We start from the raw sequence: 27,632 nt of genomic DNA, 5'->3' as shown, positions 1-27,632 counted from the left end.
TGTATATTGCGACGGCGCCACAGTACATCGTCGTATAATTCCTGTAGAACACATATTGTTGCTTTTACGTGATATAAGTTATTCAGACACTTTTGATTGTGTTTTCCCCCCAATAGGGAGGGAGTTGCCGTCAAGGATATTTTGCTTTCCTAGCGCAAAAAAAAAGCATACAAGTCAAGAGGACTTGTTGCATTTCGGGTTTTCATTTGGCCCTTTGACATCTGTAAGTACACATTTTATTCGTACAATATAACATGTCGATGATGTAATATTGTATCCTAATCAGTAACTTATTGCTTGGGGGAATTATTGTTGTGTGATATCTTTCTGTTTACAGTAGTGTTTGGATGTGTAAACAGTTTTGCAATCATATTCACCACCGAATGATTTTTTCTTAGAAGTTATTTTAAGATTTTCATATAAAAAACAAACATATTATCATTATTTTTACTAACTGGTACATTATGTGTGAAGGAGAAAGTCTATATTACAGAGGGCCTTTGCCTTCGTTAATGATTCATTCGACTAGGTACAAGTGTGTAATACAGCCTCTAACCCTCCTGTGATTTCATGAGTCCAAGAAGCAAATGGAAATCTTTTGTAATTTGGTTTATGAATGCTATGATAAGTACAGTGTTTCATTTAATTTAATCACCATTCTCTCATCAAAGAAAATATGCCTGCAATTATTCCATGAGCCTATGGATTAGATTGGAAGTTTGTTTTGATCATGTGTAAATCAAATTTTAATAACCTGCTGATTTTGAAACAATAATGTGAAACATCTCATCTCAATTAGATAATTAACAGATCTCTTTAGTGAAATACTGACTTGAGTCAAATGTGTTCAAGTATTCAGCTTTACTTGTTTTTATTTTTTTCTCATATGATATGTTATGAAACTGTTTTTCAATCTGACAATTGGTATGTCACTAACGTTAATGTCATTATCACTTTCCTAAATTTGGACTTAGTTTTTAGATTGAAAATAAAGCTTGAAATAAATATTTTGTCTAGCCAAGAGGGGCTTCAAACCGCTTCTGAAATCAGACGGGTGGGGGGAGGTGCAAAACTCACCAGTTACTTCTGGGAGTGGAGGACTGTGGGTAACTTTGGAAGAGGGGAGGGATGGATGGATGGAGGGAAATAGGGTATTTTATTATCTTTGCTGGGTTCAGGCTGAGAGTATATGGACAGTGGCGGAGCGTAGTTTCGCGGGGCCCCCGGAAGGTCCGAGCAACAAAAATGTTTATTTCTTATTATTTTTATTTTTTTTCCATGTGGCAGAGAGAAACATTTGCAGTTTAATAGCTAATCTCATGCTATTTTACACATTTTTCCATGCGTCTGAGAGAAAATGTTCCAATTTTAAAGCTAATTTCCTGTAATTCTAAATATTTTGTTGGGGCGCCCCAACCTCTGGTTGGACCCCAACCCCAAAGGCTCGTGGGCCACCCCGCCTTACGTGGGCTGCAGGGATTGTGTGCTACGCCAGTGCGTATGAAACTGTTGAATCACCATAGGCAAACAGTCCTACTCTTCAGTCCGTTGACATCTGGTTTAGTACTTCAAGCACCTGTAGAAGAGGAAAAAAAATATGCAAATCCAGACGTTTGGTTTTACCCCTCCCTGCTGTGGAAATGTGGACTAACGACCATTTGTTCGGCTGTGTTTGCCCCTCACTGTCTAGGCCAGCCTATTGTTATGCCTGCAACAGGCAGTAGAGGCACCATATGGCTCCTGTGTGCCCAGTCGGTGCTATCTGCTTAATTTAGCTTATCAATGGCATTACAATATGGTAGATTTTTGAGTTTGCCAGCTATTTTCTCCTTGTTATTCTGTCTTTGTATAGGGAAAAGGGGGAAGGCCTGACACACCGAAGCATCCACAGCCGTAGAAAGTCACTTGAATAACTTGGCTCCCTAAATTACATCAGCCTATCTGAATCTATGTTAAATACCTGGACTTTATCCCAAACAACAACATGTTAAATTGACATGTCTTTGAAGAACCATTGGTCTCGTCAGCATGTTATCAAATCAACAGGTGATTTGCGTTCTGAATGTGGGAATGATAGGCCTACACTGCTGTAACAAGAATCTCTCACCACTTCATCTGATTGCAGATCATCATCCTTCTACTATTCTAAAATAGATTTTGTCTTAAACACTAGAAGTGACCATCTTAGCTAAAAGCCATGGAAACTAAATAAGTTGTCAGTGGAAACGGTGTATCATTTGGTCCCTTTTTGTCATTCCTGTGTCTTATTCTCAGAGGAGTGAAAATGAATGCTGAGATAGATTGCCTGAGAGAAATATGTCTCATTTCTCTGGCTTGATAAGTTACCTTGTTATCTGATACTCGCAGGACACAAAATGTGCGGCGGCCACAGAGTAAGGCTGTATTTTTGGGAGGGATAGCCAATTCAACAGAAAGTAAATGGACTGTAAAAGAGAAGAAAGAAAATTCATATGTAATGACATTTGGGAGTGGGTTTGTTAGAGCAACAATGCGTGGTGCGGTGGGCTGGTGTGTCACAGGACTGGGGCAGAGGCACAGGGGGCAGGCTTTGTTTGGAGAGCAGGGGAACAATGGGCGTCCTCCAGGGGCATGGCTGCCTGGCTGCAGGAGGGCCGGCCGCTCTGCTGGCCTGTTCCCGGGCCTCCCTCCGTGCCCTGAGGTAAACCCTGTGTCACAAAGGGAGCATTTCAGCACGGTCTGCTGCGCTGCACTTTCAGCCGCGCTCTGCCCCACAAAGCAGACGGTGGGTGCCACCAAAACCGTACAGCTGGCACTCAGCCAGTGACGTCATGGCAGTGGTGGCTGCAGCCGTGGGGAATCTCTGCCTGCCAGCTTCTTCTGGCTGCACTTTGGCCCTGTCCACCAACCATGGGACCACTGTAACTCTAGGGTTAGGACACACAAGACCACAGGGTTAGGAATGTAAAGAGGGTGACAGACAAGGGTGCTTTCATTATCCCTTCGAAATTAGTACCAACAGCCCTCACAACAACAAATGTTGTCCAAATGGAACAAGTTGAGGCGTGCCATCTATTTAATCAATGGGATTAAATATATTGCCCCATAAAGCTTTTTTTTTTTTTTTTTAAATGTATACCATATTATACCACTTAAATTACTTAAATATACAATAGCTGCATCAGCGATTAACAGCTTCGTAATTCGAATCTGACAGCTGAAATGCTATCTTCCTTTTTGTTTTAAGTCTCTTTTCCAAAATAAAAATCCTGATAGCTGTTTAGGCTACAGATGATGGGTCCTACGACCGATGTGTCACGACAGCAATATGCAACCCATCCGTCATTACATGAGTCAGAACCTGAAGCTCAAACAAACCTCCTCAGAGTTCTTGGCTTCGGCTGAAACAGGAAATCCAGGCTCCAACTACTTCCTTTCCCTGGACTGACTACAATACAGTAGTAGTGGCAACATGTACTGATTATACCACAAGAAGAAAAAAAATACTTTATAGCTGATAAATTGAGTACAATTGTTGGTTCCTACAATGTTATATAGCATTAGGCACAATGTTACTACTTTACTTGGATTACTGTGGCCTACTGCATCGTTGGTTAAGTACTAACAGATAGGTAGCCTAGCGGTTATTAGCGTTGGTCCAGTACCCGAAAGGTCGCTGGTTTGAATCCCTGAGCCGACTATGTGAAAAATCTGTCAATGTGTCCTTGGGCAAGGCACTTAACACTAATTGCTCCTGAAAGTCTCTGAATAAGAGCGCCTGCTAAAATGGGGAATTTAACAGCCATGATACTTCAGTGAATATCTAGGCTCTTTTGACAAAAATATACTTTGCAAGAGGATTTAAATAAAAGATTCCCCCCCATCACACTAGGTTGCACTTTTGTCTGTAAATAAAAAGGTGTCTGACTATTTCAATAGAAGAGAAGGAAAACACAATTTGGGCTAAATTGAGTTTGTACATTTCGTTAGGTGGAGCTGAAACGGTCTCTTTGTTGGGTCCTGAGCACCGTGACTGTTTTCTAACAGAGGTTGTATCAGTGTTTAGCCTAGGGACACACAGGGTTCACATCCCCCCTTTGAAACCACATGCTCCTATCCTGCGGAGTGTCAAGGAAGGATTACACTTACACGCAGAAGGCTGCTCTGGAGTTCACACGTCTTGGAGCATGTTGATATTACTCCAATCCAGGCCTGTCTTTCCTGGTAGAGCCTGTTGTTGAGGGAGAGAGTTACGCCCCAGGAAGATGACAGATAACAGAGGGGTCTGACTCAGCAATATAGCCGCCTAAAAGGAAGAATAGGAGTTGCGCATATAGGAAACACAGCAGCAACACAATACCTGGAGGAAGTGGGCCTGCTCACAGATATATGGACAATACATGGGGGAAGTGGAGTCTTTTTGGCTGCTACTACCACGTGTTGCTTAAAGCTGAAAATTGCAGGAGATAGTTTGGAATTCTCGTGACAGAACGTTAACCGTTCAGCATATATATACGGGGCGGCAGGTAGCCTAGTGATTAGAGCGTTGGGCCATTAACCGAAAAGTTGGTGGATCGAATCCCAGAGCAGACAAGGTAAAAATCTGTTGTTCTGCCCCTGAACAAGGCCATTAACCCACTGTTCCCCGGTAGGACTTCATTGTAAATAAGAATTTGTTCTTAACTGACTTGCCTAGTTAAATAAAAAATAAAGAAATACAGTATTACTGTGGACCCCTTTCCATAGTTCACAGAGACGAGCCTCACTTGAACCAATTGAACCAATGGGCATCTGCACTGGCTGGCAGTCAGACAGCGAACAAAATAGTTTCCAGAGGGTTGCGTTTCACCTCCATGCCAGTAGGACTTAGGTGGGAGGGGATGACACTGCTGGAGTGGAGACAGACAAAACAACAAGCGCCCTCCTGTCTTCCCCATGTAGTGGGACTAGTGAAGTATCCTGATACTGGAGCTGTCAATCGGGGCCTGAACGCTAACAGAGTTACGCTGCTGCCAGGTTAGCTTGGGTTTACTGATTACTCTTCCTCCAGAGCCCGATAGCTGGACATTTTGTCAACAGTTCAGAAATGTAGGAGGCCAAAAGAACTGGATGGCTAGTGTAGGCATGAGTGGGTCACCTAGTACTGTTGCTTTTTACATCTGAATTTGTATCTTATTTTCCCCCAACAAAATATATTTTAAATTTTTTTTTTATACATAATTCTTTCATGAACCATTCATCAATGAAGTTGTTGCCTGGAAACAGCTACATGTTATTGCTTTAATGCAGTCAAAATTGATTTCCAATTTGTGTGTTGGGTTTGTTTTTATTAAAGAGATGCAGCGCCCCAGTGTTTTGTATCGTGATGTAGCAATAAGTAGACCATTCAAATTGCTGGGTTTCCCTAATACACGTTTAAAATGCTATTGCATCCGTTTCATCTATTAAAGTAAAATGTTTCAGCACTGTGTGTGATTGTTGGAAAATACAATATGTACATTTTTGTATCAATCTTTATATTGAACACAGGATCTCTATTTGATATTGCTGTTCCCAGTTTTCCAGCGTACAATGAATGTATCTGAAGTTTTCACTATTGTGCAGGCCACCTTGAACTGCATTGACTGAACTTGAACTGCATGACTCATCAGGGTAGAATTCAATTTAGCTCTATACAATTGATAGACATCAGACTCCAAAAAGAAGCTACATGCTGAGACTAATATTTGTGAAATTCACTTAAATGGATTCGTCTTCAGAGTGACTGTCAATAGGTCGTGCATCCTTGCCTTATACTATGTTGGATCCTATATCACGCAGGGTCATAGCTTGAGCCCTTTCTAAACCCTGGGTCTCTCTACCTTTATGTCGCTAATAAGAGCATTTCCATGGCGTTCAGTCAGGGCTTGTGGTATGTAGTAATCTGCTCAGACTTGACTGTTGAATTGACACTGGCATTTCCCCCTCTCACAGCCTGTGATAATTAGCTAGCGTGTTTTTGTATTCAATAGAAACCTCGGAGCACCACTCAGTGACTCTGTGAATAGCCCGGGTCTCAGCCTGTGTCTCTTATTAACAAGTGTGGCAACAGTCCTCTGACACATCAATGACCATGTTACTGCTGTCTTGTTACTGCTGTCTTACAGGACTGAGTCACCTGGTTAGGACTGAGGTTGGTTGGTGCTCTCTGTGGTGTTGAGGCAAAAGCAGAGAGCTACACCTCTGAGGATGGTGTTGTCATTTGTCATGTCATTTGGAGCTGTGATTGGACTGGAGCCTCATCCAGCCGTGCTCACTAAGGACCAGTCTCTTCTGGTAATGAGGATGTCTCTCTCTGTCTGGTGTTGGGAGAAGGAGGGCATGCTCATTATGGGTGAATATTTTCCCCGGTATTTTACAAATGTTCCATCCCGAGAATAAATCACTTTTCTCCCCGGTAACCCGGTATTTCCCGCCAAAACCGGAAGTGTCGTTCAAAAGCATTATAAAGCATATAAATATCTGGATTTGATTGGAGCTTTGATCAGCATGAACATTCAAACCTGATACTATCTGAGCCTGATGCGCCATATACATGGCCTTCGGAAAGTATTCAGACCCCTTGACCTTTTCCACATTTTGTTACATTACACGCTACAGCCTTATTCTGTATTGGATTAATCTACACACAATACCCCATAATGACAAAGCGAAAACCGTTTTTAAACAAAAATACCTTATTTACGTAAGTATTCAGGCTCTTTGCTATGAGACTCGAAATTAAACTCATGTGCATCCTGTTTCCATTGATCATACTTGAGATGTTTCTACAGCTTGATTGGTGTCCACCTGTAGTAAATTCAATTGATTGGACATAATTTGGTAAGGCGCACACCTGTCTATATAATGTCTCACAGTTGACAGTGCATGTCAGAGCAAAAACAAAGCCATGAGTTCGAAGGAATTGTAGATCTGGGGAAGGGTACCAAAAAATGTCTGCAGCATTTGAAGGTCCCCAAAAATGCAACGGCCTCCATCATTATTTTTTACATTTTTTTAATTTAACAAGTCAGTTTTCAATGACGACCTACCAGAAGGCCAAAGGCCTCCTGTGGGGACAGGGGCTTGGATTAAAAATACAAAATAAAAATATATAGGACAAAACACACATCACGACAAGAGAGACACCACAACACTACATAAAGAGAGACCTAAGGCAACAACATAGCATGGCAGCAACACATGAAAACAACATGGAGGCAACACAACATGGCAGCAGCATAACATGGTAGCAGCACAAAACATGGGACAAAGATTATTGGGCACAGACAACAGCACAAAGGGCAAGAAGGTAGATACAACAATACATCACACAAATCAGCCACAACTGTCAGTAAGAGTGTCAATGATTGAGCCTTTGAATGAAGAGATGGAGATAAAACTGTCCAGTTTGAGTGTTTGTTGCAGCTCATTCCAGTCGCTAGCTGCAGTGAACTGAAAAGAGGAGCAACCCAGGGATGTGTGTGCTTAGGGGACCTTTAACAGAACGTGACTGACAGAATGCGTGTTGCATGTGGAGGATGAGGCTTCTTAAATGGAAAAAGTTTGGAACCACCAAAACTCTCCATACAGCTGGCCGTAGATGTAGATGTATGCTCTCTTGGGTAAATAAATGAAACTAGCTCCAGTAGGCTAATCTATATTACTGTATTGTATTATACTGTATTATATGGACTGGAATTACACACATCTTTCAAACTAGGATAAAACAGAAGAGAGCATCCAATTTTGGTGCAGCACAAGTAGGCTATAGGCTAGCAAATTTGATTTTAATTCTGAAATATAATAGGGCCAATTTGTATAATTAGTTGGCTGACACATATATACCTTTCATAATATTTCCCCTAATGTTATTAGCCTACCTCCTCTGCCTCGCTCTATTGTTGCTTCAGTCCTTCCTCGCTTTCAACAGTTAAGTGAAATATGTTTCGTTGTCCTTATCTTCATCGTTCTAGTGACAACGATGCAGAAGGCTTTCACTTCTCTTTACAAAGATTGAATGGTTATGGGTCTGAATAAATAACTGCTATAGCTTACCAACATCGCGCGTTCGCTCTTCTTTCAAACTACCCGTGATTTCTACTGGTTGCTGTATTTAACATTCAGCAACAAAGAGCTTGCATCCCTCTTCCAATAGTCTATTGGTATAAGAAATGCAAAAAATAATGATGTCCAGCAAGCTACTCTAGTCTATGTTTCCTGCATGGGACTCCAAGAGCTAAGGAGCGTTTTTTTTTTTAAAGAGAGGCCAGCAGAACACAGGTGTTTGCATATTGCGCAAGAGACAGAGGCTATAAGTTAGAAGCTTATTATACATAACCCATGATTAATTAGCTAAATGTAAGGCTAATACTCCATTAATGTATTGCCTAAAAGAGGTAGGCTAGGGCATCTAAATATAGGGCTAAATATCAATCTAGAACAGGATGATCTATTTTGGATACAATTTGAATGGAGTTGATGGAGAGAGAAAGACTGTGAGAGAGTGCTCGCGAGTGCACTGATTTAAAGCAAGTTGAGTGATAGGCTGTTTTAAAACTCTGCAGCTGCAATGAAAAGTTTTTGATTTACAATGAAAAAACAAGGTGACCCCCAAAAGCCAGATGGAGATGGGTAAATTAGACGAACATTCGGTCTTTATATTGCTGTAGCATAGGCTACGCTGCAGCAAATGTAGGCCTACCTGTCACAAGAAAAAAAAGCTACCATGATGAGATGATAGGTCTACACATGCATTGTGAACTGCGCTCCATACTGAGATGGGCTTAGCTATTTACCCCGGGGGAAAACGGAATGATTTTTCTCGGTAACCGGGTTCCTGCCATTCAACCCTAATCCTCAAATTTGTTTTGTTTTTAGCTAATTTAAATGTGGAGGCAGAAGTCAGCATTTCAGAAATATTCTAGATTTTTCATCCTCTCCATTTTTTTACAATTATGACAGTGACAAAGGAGGTGCAAATGTTAACGCCATAGTAGGGCAGTAAATAGACCCGTTCAGGTGGAGGGACATTGAAATAATGTCATTATGCTGAGGCCTACCCAGAGAGATAAAGGAGCCGTGTCTCACTTAGCCCAATGCTGAAATGACAAACGGAAAAAGGCAGGCACAGTCTTCCACTCATGCATCGTGCTATTGAAATGCAAAGAGATATCTGACAGAGGCAGGCATGAAAGGAGGCGTTGTCAGCCTTTGAATTTGAATTTCCAGCCTTATAGACTCATAAACTAATAGCCGGGCTTAAGTAATTCACGTTATCAGTAGAAATGAACTGAACAGCAGGGGATAAAAGCCTTTTTTTACTCCGAGATTTGCTTGTAAGATGTTGGAAAAGATCTAAGAACATCATTTGATGGTTGCCTCTTGTAGATAATTAATCCTTTTGTATTAAATCTGTACTTATTCATACAGGTCTCATTTCATAATTACAAAATGCATAATTGTATTATGAATGGCCTTGTTAGTGCGGTTGTCAGAAATATGTTCAGGCTTTGTAACTGGCGTCTTTGTGTGCTTATATGGTTACCTCTGAGTCCAGCTTTTGTTTAATGGTCAGGTTAATAAAGAAAAATCCCATGATACATCTCTCTTTTGTAGGTTTCAGGCATTGGCCATATCCATTTAGTAGTGTTGTGTGAAGGTGTTTTCACATTGACCCTGTGGGGAACAGATTTCCTAGACGTGGCAGAAGATTGGATGCCAGGGAGGTTCTGGTAAACACAGTGTTTTGTGTTTTGGCTGCCTTTTAGACGGACGCAGCTTCCAAGAGAGAGAGAGAGAGAGAGAGAGAGAGAGAGAGAGAGAGAGAGAGAGAGAGAGGATGCCCAGGAGGCAGAGGGGCAGAGGACCATGCTGCTGCTTGTGTTCACTGTTACAGTGATAACATGGTCAACCCCCTGGTGATGGAAGCGCTCATATATACATATCATTACATTTCATTACGACACACTGTCTGGTCGGCCTACCTATTTCCCTCCCTGCAGCGATGCACATTGCAAACTCAGAGGTAGCCCCAAAAGAACTGGAATTAGAGCAGGCGAGAGAGAGAGGAGAGCAGGCGAGAGAGAGAGAGAGAGAGAGAGAGAGAGAGAGAGAGCAGGAGAGAGAGAGAGATATGCCTGGTGTGAATGTATGCCCCCTGTTTCTGTGGAATTGCATTCATGCCATGGCGTTTGTTTGGAAGGCTGTCCCTGCCTGGAGGATGAAGTGCAGTGTAAGTGTAGCCACAGTATATTGTTGCATGACTAATCTCCCTCTCCCATCTGCCACTGGGGCCTCGGACAAGCGGCCCCACTCCAGCATCTAGCACGGCCATATTGCACCAATCACAACATTCTGGCTTCCCTTGCCCCTCCCTCCTCCTCTACATTAGTACAGAATCAGTGGAGCAGAGAAGCTGCTTGAGCTGAGACATTGCCCCACATTGTACACAATTGCATAACATAACGGAGCACCCATGTCCAAACATCAGATCCAAATGAGTAAATCCAGATGATCTTCTTATTGTGTTTTGTTTCTTGTCATTGAAAGAACTCAAGCATTTATACACTCGTCTACAATGTTATTGACAACTCAACAAAAAAAAGGTACATTGAGGAAATAAATGTATCAGGTTAATTATTAAAACTCACCCTCTTGTTGCTCATAAAAAGCATATTTGATGTATGCTAGAAATCAGGTTACCGGTTTGATTAAATAGGGTCTAAGTATTGCTTCCAGATTCCTCTTTAATTTTGCAGCAGGTTTACATAATTGGGAAATGGGAATATGGGGGGGTAAATGTATTTGTCTGCAAAGCCTTTTGTGATGTGGTTTGTATCGGGGTGCTTTAATCTTTCCCAGCGGCCCACTCTAACAGGAAATCATCAAGGCTCTGGATGCAGATTAGGGAGGTGATACATTTAAGCTCAACAGATGAGTTAATTATGCAGTTTTCACTGCAGCGGCTACGCTGATAGGATTCTGCTCTTTGCCAATTCAACACCACAATGCTAATCTGGAGGGATTTTCCTATTATCTCTACAGGGATACAGAAAACATCCCCATGTTACACATGTCCCACGCAAATTCTCATTTTTGTCCTGAGTACCAAATGTATGTTGCTCATATGTTATACAAAACGGATTGAACAACCTATAGGCAGTCATCACTGTCTGTGCCTAAATGTCTATTTGTTGAACTTTGGTGGACGCTCTCAGTGCTGTAATATGTAGGTCTATGGTTGCCACACATGTCAGTACGGTTCAGTAAGTGCCACATATGCATGTGGCTGTGCCACAGGAAGAGCTTAATATTTCATCACGTTAGGTGCGGTTTGCCTCTTTCTACTTCCTAGAGAGATAGGTTCTGGGAACGCCACTTGTGGGAGTGTGGAGGAAAACCTCAGCGCCACAGATATCCTGCTGGGCAGTGGCAATTATAGTAGCTAGGCATCTCCAAAAACACTTCTGAGTGTCACTGTTGTTTTCGCCGTGAATTCATCTGCTGACAGATTCTGGAACGCCAAAAGAGTCCCTTTTAGTAAACATTCTTTTTTTGTTTGCCTTACTAAATCTACCCCAATTATCTCTGCCATCTACTCCTCCAATCATGCTACTATGTGTCAAATCATGCTGTGATGTCTCGAATCATGCCACTCTGTCTCAAATCATGCCACTCTGTCTCAAATAATGCTACTATGTCTCAAATCATGCTACTCTGTCTCAAATCATGTTACTATGTGTCAAATCATGCTACTATGTGTCAAATCATGCTACTATGTCTCAAATCATACTACTCTGTCAAATCATGCTACTCTGTCTCAAATCATGCTACTCTGTCTCAGATCATGCTACTATGTTTCAAATCATGCTACTCTGTCTCAAATCATGCTACTATGTCTCAGATCATGCTACTATGTTTCAAATCATGCTACTCTGTCTCAAATCATGCTACTCTGTCTCAAATCATGCTACTATGTGTTAAATCATGCTACTCTGTCTCAGATCATGCTACTATGTTTCAAATCATGCTACTCTGTCTCAAATCATGCTACTATGTCTCAGATCATGCTACTATGTTTCAAATCATGCTACTCTGTCTCAAATCATGCTACTATGTCTCAAATCATGCTACTCTGTTTCAAATCATGCTACTCTGTCTCAAATCATGCTACTCTGTCTCAAATCATGCTACTATGTCTCAAATCATGCTACTCTGTGTCAAATCATGCTACTCTGTCTCAAATCATCCTACTCTGTCTCAGATCATGCTACTATGTCTCAAATCATGCTACTATGTCTCAAATCATGCTACTCTGTCTCAAATCATGCTACTCTGTTTCAAATCATGCTACTCTGTCTCAAATCATGCTACTCTGTCTCAAATCATGCTACTATGTGTCAAATCATGCTACTCTGTCTCAAATCATGCTACTCTGTGTCAAATCATGCTACTCTGTCTCAAATCATCCTACTCTGTCTCAGATCATGCTACTATGTTTCAAATCATGCTACTATGTCTCAAATCATGCTACTCTGTCTCAAATCATGCTACTCTGTTTCAAATCATGCTACTCTGTCTCAAATCATGCTACTCTGTCTCAAATCATGCTACTCTGTCTCAAATCATGCTACTCTGTCTCAAATCATGCTACTCTGTCTCAAATCATGCTACTCTGTTTCAAATCATGCTACTCTGTCTCAAATCATGCTACTCTGTCTCAAATCATGCTACTATGTGTCAAATCATGCTACTCTGTCTCAAATCATGCTACTCTGTGTCAAATCATGCTACTCTGTCTCAAATCATCCTACTCTGTCTCAGATCATGCTACTATGTTTCAAATCATGCTACTATGTCTCAAATCATGCTACTCTGTCTCAAATCATGCTACTCTGTTTCAAATCATGCTACTCTGTCTCAAATCATGCTACTCTGTCTCAAATCATGCTACTCTGTCTCAAATCATGCTACTCTGTCTCAAATCATGCTACTATGTCTCAAATCATGCTACTATGTCTCAAATCATGCTACTCTGTTTCAAATCATGCTACTATGTCTCAAATAATGCTACTACGTCTCAAATCAGGCTATTATGTCGAACTAACTGAAGGAGAAGGTATTTTACATGAAGATGCTGAATGAAGCCAAATTCATTCAAATTTGAATGACTCTTTCTCCCTTCTGATAACCCACATTTATCAGCATGCTGTTAGTGATTACTAACTCAGTTAATAGATCGGTCGGGGGAGAGTCATTTAGTGGTGGGAATGGAACGTTTTCCCCCCCACCAATAGCAGTAGTTAGTTGTGCAATGTCAGCACTCAGCATACAAAAACCAAATTCAGTCAAAGCTACGCTTGCTCTGTGGCAGATTCTTTACCAGCAGCCCTCACCCCACACAACCAAACACACACACACACACACACACACACACACACACACACAGAGAGACAGATCCTCCAGTGTACTGACATTCTAGAGGAAACATATGCTGCTAGTCGCTCTTTACAACAAAGCGTGCTCCATGAATAGGATCTTGTTTGAGAGGAAGGAGTTGCTGCCCGGCAACTGGATGGGGAGGGGAGGGGGGGGGGCAGCTGTGCGGCCATCTCCACAAAGCCATGGGGAATAAAGTATATTCCAGCTGTACACTTTCTCTATAGGAAACGTTCTACTTGTTGGGGTGGGACGTCGTTTACGAAACTTAGACGACGAAGTAGCTGTATTTAGACGCGGAAGTGACAAAGTCGTTTTTTGAATAGGATATTGTGAACATAGACTCGTATTTCTGGAGCTCCACGAAGCCTTTGTACGCCGATCCCCCCTATATGAACCCCAGCCATATTGAAGAGCTTGGTGACAGACTGCCTTTGAGTAGTGACTGACTATGATACTGGTTTCCAAGTAGATGGCAGCTGGTGTGGATGAATGCTACCCAAGGCCTCTCTTCTATTCGCTCTCGGCTTGTGGCTTCCTTCTTCCATGTTCTTTTATAGCATTTGTATTGTATCTGGATGTTTGTTTTGGGATTGGATCACATTCTCTCACCAGGTGTATACAGCATTAACGATCTGTCCTGCTATACAATGTCTTGTTAGGCTGAGGAGAAATGTTGATAGGAATAATCCTCATGCCTAGGTCCTGGCGACAGTTTGAATGTTCTCAAACGTAGCACTCGTGTAAAAACGACAAGCAGGCGTCGACCTGCCAAATCTCTGGGCAAACATAGCAGTATTTTCCCCTCGTTGTCTCGCTTGTGTTCGCTCCCTTCCCGTGCTCTGCTGCTACCGCTGCTGCCCAGGCCAGAGTGAACCAGGTCTGCGCTTCTCTGTTTTGTGCTGCGCTCTGTGGTGGTGCTGGAGGCAGCTGGTTTACACTCTGCTCTGTACCTGACTAACTGACTGTTTGTTTATTCCGCTGCTGGTCTCCAGGTTTCTCCCCCTAGTGTGATCCAGGCCTGGGCATGGACGAGCGCACCGCCACTATGGACCCCAGCAGTTGGAGCGGCAGCGAGAGCCCCGCAGACGACATGGAGAGGATGAGCGACGGGGCCGAGAAGGGCATGGACGGGGACCCCGAAGGGGTGTGGAGCCCCGACATCGACCAGAGCTTCCAGGAGGCGCTGGCTATCTACCCGCCCTGTGGGCGGAGGAAGATCATCCTCTCAGACGAGGGCAAGATGTACGGTAAATACAGAGGAAGGAGGAAGAGAACAACTCCAAGAAAGGCTCCAGTTAGTTAGAACTGGGCTATTGTTCACAGAAGTGGACAGAGTGGGAGGAATATTTATTTTATTAGAAACAACACATACTGCACCGTGGTGAGTTAGTGAGAGTGGTGAGTTAGTGAGATTGGAAGAGTGGTGAATTAGTGAGACTGGTGAAATAGTGAGAGTGGTGAGTTGGTGAGAGTAGTGAGTTAGTGAGAGTGGAAGAGTGGTGAGTTAGTGAAAGACATGACCATTGAGTCTGCTGGAGTGCTGTGGGAGGGAGGGAGGGAGGGAGGCAGAGGTTTAGAACTAAAGCCAGTGTGAACCATTAGTGAGGAACAGATGGTCGTGTGGCTGCCACCAGCTGCGCCGTACACTCTCCCCCCTCCCCCTTACCCTCTTTCTCACTCACTCACACACACACACACACACACACTCCCTCACCCTCCCTCTCTTCTTGGGCTTGGCTGGTGATGTTGGGAGAGGGAGGACAACCCCCTCCTCCTCCTTCTCTGAGTGTCATAGTTTCTCACAGCACACAACACAACATCCAATGAAAGTAGAGGTGACCCCCCCTTTTTTTTCAAACATGACCAGTGTCTGCTCTCGTGCGACCTCACTACCCAAGCTCCCAGTCTGTGTAAAAACTCAGGCCTCTTACCGAGTCAGAAAACTGATGTAAGAAAGACATTATATACAGAAACTAGAAAAACATTTTTGAGTCGGATGTAACAGCACTGTGGCACTTTGGGAACTTCTAGTGAACTTTTGCTAGTTATAAGTGTGTATACTTCTACATGTTGTTGTATGTCTTCAGGTTGTTTCGGAGACTCTTGACACACAAACAAGACCGTCTACATTGTTTGAGTTTATGTTTATTGAATATTGCCCTGACTAGATCAATCTCTGTCTGAGCATGTTGACAGACGTGTTATCTCTGCTTGGTTGTGATGTATTGAGTGGGATCAGCACAGGGTCGGTCAGAGGTCCTCAGTATTTTAACATGTTCCAGACTCAGCTGCTTATATCTTTACCGTCTCTAGAACATAGCAATGATCCCTCTGGGGTTTTACTCAAACACCACTTAAAGACCTGATTCTGTAGGTTTGACACTAACACACATCCATCAGCCAGAAACTGGGCCTTTTGTGCATTTTGTCATTGTAGTTTATTAGAATGTATTACAAATCGCTACGCGTTACTCATGGATGGGATCTGCATGTCGGCGTATCAGGTAGGGAGAACAAAAGAGGGGGTTGAGAGGCATGTGGAGTTGGAGTAATGAGCAGTGATTACTGGAACTGTGGAAGAACTCACTCCAACCTCTCTTCCCAGCCGTGGATCCACTGGGTCCTAGTGCTTGAACTGTGACTCACCGTGGACTCATGTTGCCTGTAGCACAACCTAATATCTCCCTTGTCTACAATTAATATCCTCCACATAGCAGACCATGGATTTGCCTTTACGAAACACTCAGATCCTGTTGGCCACCACTGTGCTGCGGGCCCTCCCTCTCATCCCAGAGCTGATGAGAAACTGATAGAGAGGTGGTCCAGGCTGATTAAGTGGGCTGATTGCTAGAAATACAATTGTTTGCATTAGTTAGCACTGGAGCCACACAGATGGCCTGGATTCAATAACAACTTAATTTGCTGTCCGCTCGGGTCGCATCCTGACCAGACAACAGACAGTAGCTGAGCTTTCACGATGTGAGACAGACGTTTGACGAGGGACAGTGCGGTACCGCGTTGGGCGGCGTTGGCATCTGAGAGACTGGAGGAACGACGCAGAGCGACCTGGATTAGTCACTAGAGGAGGAGGAGTGAAGTAAGAGTATGGCTCAGGTCCTCCTGAGTGGCCCTCTTCAGCCCTCTGCTCCCTCCACTCAATGCAGTTAATTAGCAACTGTCTCTATAGCAACTGCCTATTGCTTCTAAACAATGTCTATTTTTCCTGTTGCAGCGGAGCTTATCTCAGTGTTTACCTGTGGGGCTCTCGGGTGCTTTGAGTCTCAGTGGGGCCTGGCACGGTGCCCAGCCTGGCCTGGGGGAGGGGGGCTCTTTCCTCTTTGTGGAGCGCCGGCTGCTCTACAGGAACTAGATTGAGCAGGTGGAAGGAAGGGACATGACCTCAGCCCGGCCCTAAAAAAGCCCACATACTGGCTGATCACGAAACGTATAACTCCTCCACCACAACTTGTACGATTGCTTGATGTTTCTCTCTAATGGCACAATGTCTGCTAAGGTATCATCCACTTTGCACGTCTTTTATCCGAGTGATAAATTCTAGAGAGAAATCAGTGTTTTTTTTAAATGGTATTGACAATCTCCATCTGGTTTAGATGAGGAGCAGATAGGCCTCCGCGGTGGTTCCATTCTGCCACCATTTATCCTGTGAGTGGAGAGGCCTGTCATGATGCCTCATCATCATTAGACCGTAGCAATCTGCTATCTCTCTGTTGGCCAGGCCAAATATCCCAGCATGGCTTAGCTGGAGAAGAGACCAGAGCAGAGGCAGGCTGGAGTTTTGTAGCACCATTGGTGACATGGCCATTTCCCCTCTCTGCTTCAGGAGCAGGTAGTGACTGAGGTATAGGTAGTGAATCTTGGATCGGGTTTGGATTTGGCCCTTTGAAGTTCTATGATACATTGTGACTGTCACTAATGATTAGCCAACTTTCAATTATTCTTTAAAAGGAAAGAAAAGGCTTTGAAAATGAGTCATGGGACGCTGTGTACTCGTGAGGATTGATTTGGTTTACACGATATCTCGTCGCTGCCTTCTAGCTATTGAGGATAAGATCCTGTACATCCAAGCTGCCAACATGGCCGTATGAGATGAGAAATATAGTCCCCGTGCCCTCAGGGTAATGGTGAAGCATGCTGGGGTGGCTTGAGTCTGAGTCATCCTTGGGTCTGGGTTTCCCTCAGGCTATTCTCCTTGTATGGTACATACAGTATCATGGAACTACAGTAATATATGACAGTATGCTTCACTATATGATGGGTACAGTACAGAGCCTTGACTTCAGCTTCTAGCATTTATAGTTGTAGTCTCTCTAGGTAATAATACAACTATAATACTAGCTGCTGAAACTTACGAGTCTCGAAGAGATGGTTTAAAGTGACGGTACAAACCGCTAATGGACTACCTGTCTGTCAGTCAACGCTCATACCAGCTTGCTCTCTACAGTACAGTACCGTGGTGTGGGCAGAGTTGGTATTGGCACTGAGCCACTGTCATTCTCCCTGGCGTGGACCTGTACGGCACCGTGGGAAAGACCCACCTCCTCCACACCTTGAGGAACTTCACCTCCGAGTTCTCCTCTGAACACTATACGTATTTCCCATACATTGTAATTGTGCCTCTTAGAGAGCAAAGATGATGCGTAAGAGAGATTTAAGAGTGTGACCTGCACACGTTATCTTCCACGAAGGATGGAGACACACAGAAGTTGCGCCTCTTCATATATTTGTTTTAGAACCATTCTGCTGTATATGGTTGCACAGGCTGTGGGAAGGGGTAAAAAAGTATAGCCAGAAAACATCATGTTCTTTGTATTTTCTGTATTAAGAGTAGTGGTCTTTTGTGGTGGGATTGTTTTTTGACGGGTTTTTAGGTAGGTAGCTTTGATTTTACTATCTGTTATCTTACTACCTTCGAGTGGCGCGACATGACTTTGTCCTGCGAGGGAGGCCGGTTATTGACGATGTGCAACTGAAGGTCTGGGTGGTTTTTTTTTTTTTTTTGAAGGTGTGTAAAATAAAAATGGACAGTACGGAGAATTATAAGGCAACAAAACTCTTCTTTTTTTTTATGTTTTCATTTTTCTTTATTTAAGCAGGGAATCACCTCTTTCACGTCTCTTTCACAAGGGAGCTCTGCTTATCCAATTCCATAAGACAAACTCTAAATCAAATACAATATAAAACAAGTCAAATACAGCAAAACACAAATATTAAAGAAAAATAATTACATTCCTCAATAAGAGGGTCCCAAATCAATATTTGAAATTGCCCGAGCGGCACCAGAACATCCAACTGTAATGTATTTTGTAGTTGGTTCCAGCAACGAGGTGCTTTAAAAAAAAATACAGTGAATTCACCTAGTTCAGTGGAGACCAGAGGAACCTCAAGAGTTAACCAACCTTGTGAACGAGTTTGGTATCTCATGTTTTTATATTCCTACAGCGATGTTTAGGTAAGTCAGAAGCTTGTGTCGTCGAGCTTCGTCAACAAAGGGGGAACAGTGAAGTGAGCTACGGGACTTTAATGAGGACCAGACAACGTTTTGATACAGGATGCAATGGCGAGTATCACAACTGTCACCTGTGATAAAGCGAAGGGTCCTATTGGTAGACGGCATCCGAGGATTTTAATAGCAGTGGCTGCTGTCACCATAGTGCTGAGCCCCGGAGAAGCATTATAACAGTCAGGATGTACTGTGGCAGTGGTTACAACCTTTACCTTTCCAACCCTAATCAGGGAAACTCTTGACAGTCGAATTGCAGTTGCCAGTTGCTGTACTGTAACAAAGAATGTTCTTTTATAATGAATGTATTGCTGTTGAATGAGAGATACACTACAGACCTCCGCTGTTTCTCGGCCTTCAAAATGAATGGCTATGGTGAAAGTGGGATGGTAGGAAATGTTCAAAGAGGAGAGTTCCCCGGATGCTGCAGTAATGTGTTCCCGTGTGGCTCCAGAGGGGTGTGAGCTGTGACCATGAAGGGCATGCCTGTACCTGTCGTCTCACAAACACGCACGCACACACACACGCACACACACACACGCACACACACACACACGCACACACACACACACACACACACACACACACACACACACACACACACACACACACACACACACACACACACACACACACACACACACACACACACAAAAAACAGAAATATCAATATCATGACATATAAAGATCTGCCATGTTTACATAACAGAATTTGAGATCTTCATACAACAACCATTGAAACAAAAAGCATAGAGATTATTATCCAGTGGTATTCCCTCTGTCTTCCTCTCAAGGTAAATGGAATGAAAGAGGCTCTTGGCACATCTTTGTTTGTTCGTAATGACTCAGTGGCCTTCAGGGGTAGAACGTGTTCTTAACAGAGCCTCTCGCGTCGAGGGCATGTGTGTGTCTGGAGTGTTTGGTTCGTAAAAGAGCACTAGGTGTTCATCTGTAGGTCGTTATGTTGCACTCCCTTCTGATGTAATTATTCCAGGAACAATTTGTTCCTTTGAAAGACATGATAGATTTATGGTACTTTGTGTGAAGGCCCACACAGGGACAGAATGATAGAGGTAATGATGACAGAAAGTGTTGTCGAGAAAGGAGAATATGTGAGCGGTCACAACACTCAATGCTGTTTCTCTCGCTCTCGTTCTCTCTCTCTTTCTTTCTCTCTCACCAATACTGTACAGTATTTGTTTGGGTTGACTAAACAATTCCGATGTACAGTACATTTTGCTTCACACCATTTTTTGGGGGACTAGGTTGAAGAAAATCTTGAAAGGTAAATACCTTCGTCAGGCAGCTTAAGGGCCTGTGGAGTTCACTTGAGGATATTTCACATTTTTTTCATGTGAGATTTCCAGCACGCTGGTGTAATGTTTCCATTCGGGCCTCTCTGTCAGAACTCTGAGAGGCTCGAACACACAGGTGAGCATGGCTAATTAGTCCCCTTAAAACCAACCAACGGCTGCAACCAACCAGCAACATTCACTCCCACAGGCCGTGAGTATGCGTAGTGGGCCACAGTTTGGGATAGAGTGAATTGTGGTTCTTAGAGTGCCATTCTGCTGTGTATATATATATACACACTTAAACACACACACACAAATACACTTAAACTCACACACAGTGCCTTTTTAATTTAAAAAATTGAGATGAATGAATACAGTGGTCCTTTGCCAAACCGAGACGTGGTCATTGTGGTCTGTGGACTCCTCAGTGTACTCCAAGCTCATCAGAGACTGGGCTCAAGATGACGTTTGGAGTCATTCTAAAGTGAGTCGAGTGAGTCGAGGCTATCGGCATCGGGCATACATCAGCCTTCCATCCTAAACGTCATGCATTAAGAAAATGTTTTTCTGACTTTGAAACCTTTGTGTTCTGGAAGTACCACTGAAATGGTTCTATAAACAAACTCAAAATCACTGCTGCATACTACGGGGTGCCTTAATCAAAATGTTGGATGTTTCTGCCATTCATTTCACATGTGCATTACTGTGCAAAGATTTCCCCAAATTAGCAATTAGAACAGCAAGTGATGTTTGATATTCCCTGATTGCTGTGTTTGGCTTTACCAGTGGCTCCTTTTGTGTAATGAAGTGTGTTGTGTTTGGTGGCAAGCTGGAGACATCCATAGGGGAGGGCTGGAGGGGTATGTTGATAATGAGAAAAGCCATCGTCACGGCCTCAGACCATCTGACTTTGGCCTTGAAGTCTTTCTCTCTGGCCCATTCTCTAAATGGGAGTGTGTGTGTGTGTGTGTGTGTGTGTGTGTGGGGGGTCATAATGTACTGTGTTAAGCCATCTAGAATGGGCAGCTGGTCGGGGATGGAGTCAGATGTCAGCCTGCCAGGAGTGTGTACGTGTGAGTGTGTGAGGATTTATTTGTCAGGGGGGAGTGACGGCCGCACCCATTGACTGCTCTGAGGGAAACACCTGCATTGGAGCTGTAGATCTTATCTGACTAAGCTCCCTATCTCCACGCTAAGGGATGGGTCAGAACAGCACCATCTGGTTTAGGGACACAGGGCCAGGGCTAGATCTATTTCCATTCAAACAGGTCCAGAAGTAATACGCAGTATTATTGTTTGTTTCTATCTGTGTGTTTGTACCTTGTAGTTTGTATGCCTGTGACATTGCAGCCTCTTTGGATGCATTAAAGGTGCCTACACATGAATTTTTGCATTGAAATTTCAGAAAATGTCCATAATATACCATATCTGCAGTCATAGTGGAATGATAATGTTTCACATTATTTCTGACCCGCCAGTGTTGTGATTGGCTGTGATATTTGCCTATTGATTTCTCCCACCGGAGCGCCATCTGTTGTCAAAATGGGAAAAGCTGTTTTGACTTTGGCTGTGTTATCTAGTGGAAATTGGGTCAAGTGGCCAATGTCGAAATAATTTTTTCCTGGTTGCTAAAATTCTACACTGTTCTCTTAATTTCAGTTTATGTGAGGAAAACAAACACTGAATAGCATAGGGAATCATTTTACCACCAATATCTCTGTGAAATATCTTTTCAACAACAAAAATATAGTTTTTGGACCAAAGTAAAAGGCTCAAGCACTAGTCTCCACCATGTCACAGGGAAATGGGATGCGTGGGAGGAAAGAGTTTTGTTTTGAATACAGCCTAGTGCTGTTGCAATTCACCTAGCTTCCACATAGGGTGCGAAATTCTAGGTATAGTTGGTTTCTGGAGCTTTAAAGTTGGAATCCGAAGCGGTGAAACTGCCACGTCTGTTTACGACATTCCAACAACAAAGACATTACTTCAAACAACAACAATCGTTTTTCCCCCCTCTAACATCATAGCAAATCATTGCACGCATGATAGAACAGCAATGTGTCCTATGATATCTTTGTTTTCTTTCTCATCACAGCAGAATGCTCCTCTTCCCTGTTTCAAAAGCAAAACAAAAACAAATGCACCTGGGGGGGCAGTGGTGCTGTTTCACCAAATGCTGATCTCAACTTTAAGGTCTAATCACTTGGACGGGGCTATTATTCCGATAACATACCCCAAGGTAGCCCTCTGTGTTTGTGTGTGACAATATGGAGGCTGGACCAGACAGAGCCCTGGGGAAGGAGTAAATATACAGCAGCTCTGGCCATGGTAATGTTCCAGTCTGTAGTAGTTATAGGGCTTCTCTCCCGTCTCCCCAGCCAGCCAGGGGACCTCCCACTGAAAGGCTCCATATTGTTGGCTTAGGCCTTTGTGATGCTAATGTAGGCCTGAGACCCTTGAGTCATCCATCATGGCCGGCGGGACAGCCAGGCTATTGTCCAGAGGATTTGGGTCTCTCCTGCACTCACTCCGCTCCGCCGAGAGTCAGGGGCTTGCCTGGGGCCCAGTGCATTCTGGGAAGGGGGAGTAAAGAGCGGAAAGGATTAGGGCGCCCGTCACAGTGTAAATATAAGCTAGTCAGAGGGCTATGAAAGGAGGGTGCCTGCGACAAGTTTGAGCACTGGACCAAGAGATGAGGCATTTTGTTGTACGTGTGCGTATTCTGTGGGATTTGTAATGTTGGGAGTTGATACTTTTGATACGTTTTAAAATTGCTAGCCTCACTACCTTGAACGCAACATGCAGGAAAATGAATAGAACCGTACAATACGGAGGGCAGCTTCTTTAACTGGTTCAAGATCATTTCATTGCCTATAAAGTGTTTGGTTTTTATTCCATTTCAGTGTTTCACAACTTTGGTAATGTCAAGAACAGGGCAAATCACAGTTGTCTTTCCTTATGGCCGTGATTCACAATGACACTTGGAAACCATCTCTGAGAAAAGCCTTTAAATCCCTTGTTATGATGTTGGAAACAGCTCATATTGCCTGGCAATAGACATTTATTGGAGGAGCGTTTAATGGCAAAGCCACATGAAGAGAGCAGTGAGTGAGTGTATGAGTGATCCTCAGGTTGTCAGAATGCCAGAGTGTTCTCTAGGGTCTTCTGACATCACCCTGGATGCTGCAGTGCAGTGCCTTGTGGGGGTATGGTCAGTCCATCCTTAAAACGAGGGCCGGGAAAGGAAATGAGAGCTTTAAAAAGATCTCAGCTAAGAGACGTGCTGTTTCACACACACACACACACACACACACACACACACACACACACACACACACACACACACACACACACACACACACACACACACACACACACACACACACACACACACACACACAAACAAAAAACAACAAACAAACAAAAAATCTAATTTTAAAGTTGTTGTTACCAATACAAATCATTTCTATGTGTATTACGAAAACACTAACCTGCGTTATCCTGGAATTTCAGTGTCAGTTGTCCGTTGGTGTCAGTGGAGGGTGCTAAACTACCTCTCTCTCTGGTTATGTTGTGTGTACTGTGTGGTGTTGTGTCGCTCCCCTTTGTCTCTGACCCCTGACCTCTAACCCCTGGCCTGGATCAGTAGGGCTGAGGCCGGGTCACTGTGGGTCAGTGTCCTGCTCCATCCGTCAGCCTGGTAAGTGGGAGCTGAAATGGGAACACAAAACTGCCCACACACACTATCAGCTGTCAAGTAGCACTGTAGCAGTCTGCTGATCAGGCAAACCATAGCAATGAGAGCTCTAAGCTCCAACTCTACATAGTCAGACATCTCCAACCCACACACAAACTCTTATCTCATCGACCTACTGAACTCGCAACTCCAATCTGTTAACCCTAACTCCGACCCTGCTCTAACCTCTGCTGTAGGCTGCATTATGTTCTCCATCATTTTTATTATTTAAGGGATAGCCAATGAAAGGAGATATTGTCCAGTTTGCTTGAAGGATTTGCAATGCATTTGAATAAGATGTTATTTCAGAGAGAACTCATCTGAATGTGTGTTTCTTGGCACATGCAATAATGATATTAAAGAGTGACTGCTCCTAAAAAGCAACTTCGAATTTTGAAAACAGCCTATGTGGCATCGATGTTAGTCAGAAACATTTATCCTAGTGTCAAACTTGACTACAAAGTGTAAATAGGATAATTCTGGTCATAAAGTCAGCCTCGTCCAAACCAGAGATTTGCCAGATGATAGGAAAAATGTCTACGTCATGGAATGAAGGGTACTGTTAGTACTGTAACAGTTTTCATTGGGTTTGGTTTATTTAAATCCTGCCCAAAGCTGGCAGCACCCAAGTAATCATCAATTCGGAGCGCAGCTGCAAATGACCAGATCGTAATGCCCATGGTCAATTTGGTTTGACATTCCATACCCCTATGGGGTTAGATAGGGACCATCAGTAAATTACACAATGTAAACAATATTTTTAAAATGTCAATAGCTCCAAATGTAACTGACTTAAAAACCTCAAACCAACTATAAATTATAGAAATGTATTTACAAATATTGAACGTATTTATGAGCCAACTAAAAGATGTGCAACATGAAAATATTGTCCCATTTACATTGTATAATTTATTGATGGTCCCTAACTAGCCCCAGAGATAATCTATCCAATGTCAAACCAACTTTGCCACGGTTGCACACCAGCTGGCTGAAGCTAATTGGCGAAAGAAGTTGGCTAGCACTAGCTAGCCTCTGCAATTTCAAGACATAAGACCTGGTTAGACTGTTTCAAGTTATCTAGAAGGGTGAGCAATTGTAACTGTGTACTGTTTTGGCAGAGTGAATGTACAAACACTTGCCACGTGCTAACACACACAGCAGACTCTCGTTTGGCTTCAGTCATGGCCGCTGCATTTCTTAAAGACCAAGCTGAAAATGAGGCCAAATCAGGAAGTTCAGCCCCCCTTAAATGGCTGATTTTACAGAGACAACAAACAAAGCAGGAATATGTGATGGAGCTGGTTTTGAAGAAAGCTGAGGGAAATGGCACAGTGTTACCTCTTTGAAACTTAATGAGACATTTGACAATAACAATGTCCATCAGTGCAGAAACTTCTCTCTCTTGTCTCTCTTTTGGCAGTGCACTCTTTTTGTTTAGCTCTGGAAATAGATATTAGCTTACTCAACTCATAGTGGGCTAATTTATGAGTATTATGGAGGAGGGATTTCTTGGTTTGGTCTGTTAGGTTGAGGGTCTTTAAACTTCTCTCTCCCTCCCTCTGTCTCTCGCTTTCTCTTACCCTCTCTCGCTCTGTCCCTCCCTCTTTCAGTCTCCCTTTCTCTCTCTCTCTCTCTCGCTCTCTCACTCCCTCTCTCATCCCTCTTCCTCTTTCTTTCTCTCTGGCTCTTTCTCTCTCCATCCCTCTGTCTGTCTCTCCCTTTCTCTCTGCCCTTTCTCCCTCTCTCACTCCCCCTCTCTTCCTCACCCACCCTCTCTTCCTCACCCACCCTCTCTTCCTCACCCACCCTCTCTTCCTCACCCTCCCTCTCTCTCTCTCTCTCTCTCTCTCTCGCTCTGTCACTTTCCCTCTCGCTTGTTTCGTGCTCTTGCCAAGTCCCGCTGAGTGTGTTTGCAAGCTGGTGAAAATAATGAATTATTCAGCAGTAAGCATGCTTACAGCTGGCCGTTTGGGGGCCTTTGATCTGGGAATTGGGCGTCTGCATGAATGCCCGTATTGTCATGTTATGTGTACACAGTGTGTGAGTGATTGAGAGTAGGGAGGCCCCAGCATGGGCGGCGGGAGATTACAGTGCGGGCCTGCTGGGTGCAGGGTCACACCACTAAATCCCCCCCAGATGCTGTTTTTTTCGGCCGAGGTCACATGTTATCCGCCAGTCCGTGTTGCCTTAACAAAATGGTCCCCTCCAAGTGAACAAGGGTTAGGGTTAGTATCACTCACCAGGCCCCCTCCACACAAACACCTGTCTGGAGTGGACACGTAAGCCAGGAGGCCACTACCTACACAAACCTGAGTGATTTGTTTCTTCCCTCAGGTCGCAATGAGTTGATAGCGAGATACATCAAACTAAGAACGGGAAAGACAAGAACAAGAAAGCAGGTAAGAAGACTCATCAGATATACTGTGCACTTGTAATGAAATCTAAACCACTCACGGGTCCAATCCCTAAGGGACACATATTGCCATTTTCTGGAGCCCTTAGAGGTTGCTGGAGGGCAGGTCACCTGATACTACTGGCCAGGCGAAGGATCTTTGACCTGTGTGGCCATGCGTAGGAGGATCAAAACAGGTCTCCTATTGAAGGCCGTTTTTGCATGATGCATAGCACTTTTCACTGTCAAACAGTGAAGGATACAAAGCGCTGGATGCAGTTGTCAAGGGAGGAGTGTGTGCCCGCAGTGGCGGGCTTTAGGCCCTATTTCTTTTTCATCTCCATGGTAACTGTCTGTTCCCTTGTCTCCCTACCAACAGGTCTCCAGTCACATTCAGGTTCTTGCCAGACGGAAATCTCGGGAGTTTCACACCAAGCTAAAGGTAAGAGCTACTGCCTTTTGGACCTCCAAGCGCTGTTTGTCTAGCTTCCTGTTTCTGTTGCTGTGGTAATGGGTGGGATGCCTGATGCTGTGACTCCAGTATCCTAGATTCCACACATCCTATATTCCTGTTTAGCATTCGATGGGCTAGTCCCATGCTTCCCCCTGTTTGTTGCTCTTGTTTCTTATTGCTTCCTGTGACTAACAAAAGTGTACGACCGCTCAGCGGAACTCGAATGGCTTTGCAAGGGGATAGTTCTACTCTTTCTTTCACTGATCAAGGATTGAATTGCATGTTCAGTTTCATAATATTTCATATTATATTTTACTCAAGAAAAATATCTTACATCAACTTGCAAGAAAGTACTGTAATGTTTAAATGCTAATGTTTTTTTGTTTTTTTTAAGTATATATTTTTTTTAAAGTAGATTGCACCTACAATATCTCCCTGCATGATGTTTGGACAGCAAGCCAATAAGAGAAGCATGCTGGCAAGACGTGTTCGCTGTTTATTGTATATGAGCACCTTAGTGTTGGAGATAGCAGTCAGCCAGAAGCTATGACCTTATCATCTTTTAATGCTGAAGCTGTTCTTTGTTTGTGTGTGTTTGTGTGTGTTTGTGTGTGTGCTCAACTTGAGGGTTGGCTTACATACAAAGTCATGTTTTACATACCACTGTCTATACCTCCCATGTCATCTCTAACAATCTGAACGTAATCATTCTATGTTGTAATATGGACAGTAGTTAGTTTTGTCCGGATAGCAAAGTGTGACGAGTGGGCTGTAAGAGTAAAACCACTCTCATC

General features: G+C 43.5%; 1 protein-coding gene across 5 annotated transcripts in view; it reads left to right on the top strand.

Annotated features, from left to right (window-relative positions):
- Positions 1–27,632, top strand: part of LOC112252601 (transcriptional enhancer factor TEF-1) — a 38,343-nt gene that overhangs the window by 475 nt on the left and 10,236 nt on the right. For 2 of the 5 annotated variants that reach the window (XM_024423976.2, XM_024423974.2), the window contains exons 2-5: positions 117–223; positions 14,433–14,687; positions 26,327–26,391; positions 26,764–26,826. In XM_024423976.2, coding sequence (XP_024279744.1) covers positions 14,465–14,687; positions 26,327–26,391; positions 26,764–26,826 — 351 coding nt within the window. In that variant the 5' untranslated portion in view covers positions 117–223; positions 14,433–14,464. Of the gene's footprint in view, positions 1–116; positions 224–14,432; positions 14,688–24,868; positions 25,078–25,827; positions 26,218–26,326; positions 26,392–26,763; positions 26,827–27,632 lie in introns of those variants that run through there. The other 3 variants (XM_024423975.2, XM_024423979.2, XM_024423978.2) reach the window with 3 other exon arrangements.

Source organism: Oncorhynchus tshawytscha, linkage group LG06 (assembly GCF_018296145.1).
Source record: "Oncorhynchus tshawytscha isolate Ot180627B linkage group LG06, Otsh_v2.0, whole genome shotgun sequence".
Classification (NCBI taxonomy): domain Eukaryota; kingdom Metazoa; phylum Chordata; class Actinopteri; order Salmoniformes; family Salmonidae; genus Oncorhynchus; species Oncorhynchus tshawytscha.
Note: the sequence above shows the minus strand (reverse complement) of the source record. Positions and strands in the feature narration are given on the sequence as shown.